At 46.8% G+C, this 7,016-nt stretch overlaps 1 protein-coding gene across 1 annotated transcript in view; it reads left to right on the top strand.

Annotated features, from left to right (window-relative positions):
- Positions 1 to 537: 537 nt before the first annotated feature.
- Positions 538 to 7,016, top strand: part of SRD5A1 (steroid 5 alpha-reductase 1) — an 18,579-nt gene continuing 12,100 nt past the window's right edge. The window contains exon 1 of the mRNA XM_019541284.1: positions 538 to 856. Coding sequence (XP_019396829.1) covers positions 558 to 856 — 299 coding nt within the window. The 5' untranslated portion in view covers positions 538 to 557. The remainder of the gene's footprint in view (positions 857 to 7,016) is intronic.

Here is a 7,016-nt window from a genome sequence, read left to right on the forward strand (position 1 = left end):
CTGCGCATGCAAGACCCAGAGGGCCTCTCCTCACGAAAAGAAGTCCTCTCTAGAAGCTGCCCCGAGCCCGCCTGCTGGCAGGACCATTATATTGGAGCTGCCTTTGGCCCAGCCCCGCCAGCGAGCAGGGTACCTGCAAAGACAATGCCTTTCGGATTCCCTGAGCCGAGCAGGGAAAGATTTTTCGAAGCATCCCAGGAAGAAACTCAATGTGAACGTTAGGCATCATCCCGAGACACCCTTGCTTCTACGCATGCGTCTGCTGCAACTGAAAGGCAGGAGGGGGCCCAAGCTCCTCGCTTCCTATTGGCTGCCCGGAATGACTGATAGGATTTCCTGGGGGGAGGAGTAAGTTCAGGGATCCTGGAGCAGCAGGTCCACGCGGCGTCTGACACCGGCGCACGACGCAGCCTCGGTAGGCGTGGCCACGGCTGCTGCCGGCCCCGCCCCCCGGCGCCGATTGGCCGGCAGCGGGAGGATGCAGCGGAAAAGCCGAGGCCCCACACTGGTCTTTTTAGTGGTTGGCTGGGTGGGCGGTTGGGAAGCGGTTAGTAGGGATGGACCAGTTCTGGCGGGAGGTGGAGGGCTCGGCGGAGCGGCGGCTGCTGGAGGCGCTAGGCTGCGGCTTGGCGGGCCTTGGGCTGGTGCTGGCGCTGGTGCTGCGCTGCGTGCAGCTACCCTACGGTCGCTACAGTTCGTCGTATTTCGGGCCTGGCCTGCCTGCCCGCGCCGCCTGGTTCGTACAGGAGCTGCCCGCGCTCCTCGTGCCGCTCGTTCTGATCAGCGGCGCCGCCCGCCTGCACCACAGTCCCAACCGCGTCTTGCTGGGTCTCTTCCTGATGCACTACCTGCACAGGTAGGCCTCCCCGGGGAACTGCCACATGCCCGGGCTGTTTCAGCTCCCCCTGTTAGCTTTTTCATGCCATCGGCAAGCCAAGCTGGAGTAATTGCCTCAGCCTGTCTCTATCTTGTCTCTTTATCTCCCCATCCTTATTGGCCGAAAGCCCTTTTGAGATTGGTGAGTGGCGATCAGGGGTATTCTCCTCCATGCAAATGCAGCAGTATTGGAGAGTGGCTGTAAGTTACAGCTTTCTTGGTGTGTTTAGGGTGACTTGTAGGTTCTATGTCTATGGTCCATGGGTTTCTTGTGTATATAGTAGCTTTTATTTTACTATCTTGGATATTGATTGTGGTTTCCAAAAAGAAAATACTGGTGTTAGTGCTCAAGCGATTAGTCTCATGAAGGGGTGATGATTGTTGAATTTTTGGTGGAAATCAATTGGCGACTGCAAGGTTTTGGTCCAAATGATGTTATGTATGTATCTTTGGTATAGTAAGGGTTTGATTGAAGAATTCTTCTAGATTGGCATATTGTGGGGCCACTTTGGTGCCCATAGTTTGACCAGCTTTGCCTGTCACTTTAGTGTGCATTCATTTATTAAGGGTATGTTTCTGGGGTCTCTGCAATTCCATCGATGTGCTGCTCATGTCACTTTTGTGTTCCTATATGAAGCTGTAGCTCTCGCTTCTGCTAGTCCTCACCCCCAGTGAAGCCAAATCCTGAAAAACAGCTCCAACAAGGCTGGGTTCCTCCCACCACCAAATGAGTCAAACATATGCCCACGTACACACTGCCTAAACGGGCATACCTGAGCCAGCCCAAGTTCATCAGCACTGAGCCAATGCCCTCATGTGCCTTGCACCCAGTTCATCAGAGCAACAATAAGATGCAGTCGGATCCTAGCATACTGGGTCTGATCAGCACTTTCAGTTGATACCCTCATAAGCCTCAAAACTCAGCAAGTCACAATCTCTTGTCACTAATGGTCCTAGTAAGTAATAACTCTCTTGATGAGCAGACCCCACCACAGTTTTGGCCATTACAGGGATCTTTGGCTTGGGTCAAATAGGGAGGTCAAAGGGAAGGAAGAGTAAGTGAGGTTCAGAGAGAGTATAGCAACAAGCTTGACCATAAGTTATTACTACTCTTTCTTTTATTGCCAAGTACATGAAGTTATGATACCAGTAGTAATAGGCATACAAGAGAGACGAATAAAACAATTGCAATATGACATGGTTTCAGCTAAGTATTTGGGGAAGTCTGGCTCGAGTTTGATCAGCAAAAGGCTGGTTTAAAAAGCTGTGCCTGGAGTAAGAAAACACAAGTCAGGTTCTTGGAGTAGGGGCCTCACCACTCTTTCCCTCCCCCCCCCCAACAAAGCTTAAACCAGTTGAGGTTCCTAAGTGTTTGTTGGAGCTTGCAGACAGGCAGAGTCCTCAGCACGATCAGTGGAAGGATCCCAGGCAGAAAAGGCGTGGAACTAGTGCAGCTTTTGGATTCGGGCACCAAGACAAACTTGAACTTGGTTGTGGTCTTTGTAGAGATCTAAGAATGGCTCAAGGGAGAGCATTGGGTTTGTTTATGGGTAAATGATGGCTCGTATGCTGGATAATGGGAACTGATCACTCCTAGCTATGGGTGGCATTATTCTAAGGAAGTTTGCAATACAGATGGGTAGATCAAGTTTTTGGGGAACCAATAAGAGAGTTGTCACTAGAATTGGTCTAATAAATGCTGAGCTGGATGTGTGTAGATGTGGGTTGATTTAGCATTTGGAGTTGCTTCACTCCTATCGCCCTTGTCTGGAGGGCTTTAGGTGAGTCTGCTATTTCATTTTCATTATTTTTTTGTAAGTCCTTCCTCTAATCAGTTCAGGCAGAAGTGGGGAAGGGGCGAGTCCTTGGTGAGTCAGATGGGCTGTGTACTATGCCAGGGTTCCCCAAGAAAGCATTGCTGAGAGGTAACAATAACTGTGCCCATGGTCTGGAGGAAGTGTTTATTGTTGAAAATGAAGCTGTTGTATATGAGTTCAGTGATATCCTGTGCGCTGTACTCTGAGTCATAATGTTGTTTCTCTAGGTACATTAGGCAGGCTTCGATGCCATCCTGGTGTGGGATGTTGGTATATAAGCTAGTGACTTCTCCAATGATACCTTCTAGCCACTGTGAAAGTGGTCTATGTTTTTTGAGTTTTTGCAGGAAGTCTGTTTTGTCTTGGATGAAACTCCATCTTTAGGTGATGAGCAGTTTTTAAAATGGATTAATGGAAACCTGATATTCTGTTAGGGTTCCATAGTTTTGAAGTGATAGGTTTGTTGGGGTTTCCTTCGTGGATTTTAAGGAGTGTTGGTATGAAACTCACTCATTTGAGCCCTACTTCTCTGTGGGCAAGGAGAACTCTGATTAACCACCAGCACCCATCCAACAAACAAAGCTTCTGACTGACTACAAAATATCTACTAAGCACAAAGCAATTAATCAACTAGGGTTGCCAGAATACAAGTAGTCAACTTTACTGGGACTGCCAGAATATAAGCAGATAGTTGCCAAAGACTCTTCACCACTTCAGTCTGTCTAGAGCTGTTGCTCAGGAGGTACTCGCCACAGCTGGCTGCAGTGGGTAAGCTTCTTGGGTTATGCTGTTCCAAGTCTGAAAGCTTGGTCCTCCTTTAGCAATCCCTGCAGGCGTCTCCCTTAAAAATCCATGCAGGCAACTCAGCATGCAACAAACACTAACTTTACTTGCTTAGGCTATTGCCATCATCAGTGCTAGCCAAGCTTGTTATATAATATTTTGGCTTACAGATTCTAAGAATACAAAAACACATCCTTACACAGTGAGAACATCTTCCTGTTGTTTTTCTATTCCCATGTTTATTAGTGCCACATTATCTTCTTAACTTATAGTTCTGTTCTGAATGTTCCATGTTCCCTGGCACTTTACTGGGGTTAACTTCAGGCCACAACTGCTGCCAATTCTGAGGTCATCTTGGAAAGGCTTCTGAGAGTTTAGTCAACTTGACATGACAAGATTTGATTTTTTTTTTTTTCCTTGCAACAAGGAGCAGTTAAACCCTGATCCCTTCACCACCCACTCCAGGGACTTTAAGGCTTTTCTTGCACTTCTGGTGGAAGAAAAGTGATGATCCTTTTGAGGAGAAAAGGGAAGTTGCCGTGTGAGTGTTGTCTGTTGACTTTGATTTAGTTAAAGTTATCTTCATCTGCTGGTTTTATTTGGTGGTTGCATCTTAGAGATTCTGTGGCTCAGAAATGATACCTTGTATTACAACTAAGAAATTGGAGGCGGGGAGGAAATCTTTCTGCAGGTATCCAGGTTGTAGCCAGAAACCTGAGATCTTGAGTCAAGGCAGGAGCAGTGTAATCTGCATCATAACGGAGCCTGACGAGAGCTGAGAGATTCCTTACCAGCTAAGAACTGCCTGCCCAGAGAAGCTTTTTCCATCTATTGACTCCCCTGTGAATCCTATGAAATGCGAACTTTCATTTCTACCCAGAACTTTTACAATCTTTTTTCTCCAATACCTGAGGAAGGTTGTTTGTGCCCAAAAGCTTGCAATTAAAGATTTTTGCACCAAAAAACAAAAAACTTGTTGGTCTGATAAAAGCTATCACCTCTACCATGAGCCCTGATTTATCTTTTTCAGTAAGCTTTTGGGTTCTCTCAACCCTTCATCAGACTCAGGGAAAACTTAAAGATGGTTTTAAAAAAAAAAAAAAAGTCCCCATAGGTAGGAAATGAACTTCATTTCATCACAGAGGAAGCTGAAGCTGGAACAAGTTTGTGCCTCTGGGTCCATGAGTGTCTTTGACTTGCTCTTTATGCTGATCAGGTGGGATTCTGTCCCTGGTGGTGTCATCTGACAAGCAGGGAAGTGTAAGGATTTTTTTTGTTCAGTAATGGAGTTTTAAAATCCAAAAAAAATCTTGGATACTGTTCTTCTAAAGCAGGGGTAGGCAACTTTTTTTTTTTCTGGATACAGGCTGGAATGACCTACTTCGGGTCTGGCAGGCAGGGTCTAGAAGCTGGCTACAACAGTTACTTGTCCCCATGGCAGCACAAGGAGAGAGTGTTGCAGCTGGCATTTGTCGCTGTAGCGGCAAGCGCTCTACTGCCAGATGCTGCCAAAGCTCCATGCTTGTGGGCTGGATCCAATGGGTCCTTGTGCCATAGGTTGACCACTGTTCTAAAGATATGATGTACTTTAAGAAAGCTGCTGACTTAACCATTGTTTGTCTAGATGGAGTAGATTAGAACTGCAGGGTCTCAGTCCACATTGGATATGCTGAGGTGATCATGGCTATCCAGGACCCGACGTGTAGATGTTCCATATACTGCTTTCAACAACAAGAGTTAATGCCTTAAAACCTGAAACCTTTAGAGGATGCCCTGAGAGAGAGACAGAGGCATAGTTACCCTGGTAGTTAGACCTAGGAACATGAGTATGTTCCTTCTTTTCCCCACTGAATATTAATACTATAAAATATTGAAAATATCTTTTCAAGGAACTTGAGCTTAATTTGCCTTTAATGAGTTAAGGTTGCTTAAAAATCTATAAATTAAAATAAACTTCCTTTTTACGAATTATTTCTCTTATCTTCAAATCCCTTCAGGGATGGGGAGAAGAAATTAATCTAACAATGCTGTAGTTGAGCAATGTTTTTAAAAATAAACAAACTTGAACTAGAAAAAAAACAAAGTTTGAACTGAGGAAGATGGACTTGGAGGAGACCTCCCAAGTGACTGGAGTCTGAACTGTTGGTTTCACAGGCAATCACTTCATAATCCCATGCATACATTTATTGAGCTGTCATAGTATCATAGTACTTGGGGTTGGAAGGGATCTAAATGGATCATCTGGTCTAACCCCCTGCCCCGGGCAGGAATGGGTGCCGGGGTCATATCACCCCAGCCAAATATCTGTCCAGCCTCCTCTTGTACGCTTTCCTACCTTGGGAGTCTTCTACCTCACTTGGGAGCCCATTCTAGGGCCTGGCAGTCTGAACTGTAAAGTATTGTGTCTTGATGTCCAGCCTGAACCTTCTCTCTAACAGTTTTATGGCTGTTTATTCCTAGTAAGCCTGGGTGGTGCCTGGGGGAACACAGCCTCCCCTAATTTCCTACTGGTTCCCGCCCCCCGTGAGTTTGTAAATGGCCACCAGATCCCCTCTCAGCCACCTTTTGTGGAGGCTGAATAGGTTAAGGCCCCTTAGCCCCTCTTTGTAGGGCCTGCCCTGCTGCCCCTTGGCCATGCAGGTGGCCCCTCTGGACCCTCTTGATGCTAACCACATCCCTCTTGAAGTACGGCACCCAGAACTGGACACAATACTCCAACTGTGACCTGACCAATGCCACATAGGGGAAGGATCACCTCCCTGGACCTGCTTGTGATGCATCTGTAGATGCACAACAAGGTGTGGTTAGTTGGTCTTTCTCGCATTAGCTGCTCATGTTCATCTTGGAGTCAGCAATGACTCCAAGATCCCTTTCTGCCACCATATTGATGAGAAGGGTGTTCCCCCAGCCTATAGGTGTTGTGGTTCCTTCTCCCTAGATGCAGTACCTTGCACTAATCTGTGTTGAATTCCATGCTATTTTCATCTGCCCACCTCTGTAATTTGTCTAAATGTAGCTGGATTCTGTCCCTCCTCTCCAGTGTGCCCACCTTGCCCCACAACTTGGTGTCATCAGCGAGTTTGGACAGTGGGCATTCTACACCCACATCCAGATAACTGATGAAGATGATGAACAGTACAGGCCCCAGGACCGAGCCCTGGGGGACTCTACTGCCCATTTCTCTTCAGATGAAAAACAACCTGTCCACCACCACCCTCTAGGTGTGACCATCTAGCCAATTTGCCACCCATCTGACTGTAGGCATCAATGCCACAGTCACCAAGGTGTTCTCTCTTCTTTTTTTTTTAAAGAATGTGGTGGGGAAACTGTCAAAGGCCTTCTTAAAGGCTGGGAAGACTACATCTACCCTGACACCCTCATTCAGGGACTTTGTGACCCTATCATAAGAAGAAAGTAAGTTAGTTGGTCAGGACCTGCCCTCAATGAACCCATGTTTGTTGACCCTGAGCATTACCTCCCCTGGTGGGCCCTTGGAGATGTGCTCCTTGATAAATTTCTCAAAGGTCTTCCCAAGGACTG

Source organism: Crocodylus porosus, unplaced genomic scaffold, assembly GCF_001723895.1.
Source record: "Crocodylus porosus isolate Cpor-Errol unplaced genomic scaffold, CroPor_comp1, whole genome shotgun sequence".
In the NCBI taxonomy this organism is placed as follows: Eukaryota; Metazoa; Chordata; order Crocodylia; family Crocodylidae; genus Crocodylus; species Crocodylus porosus.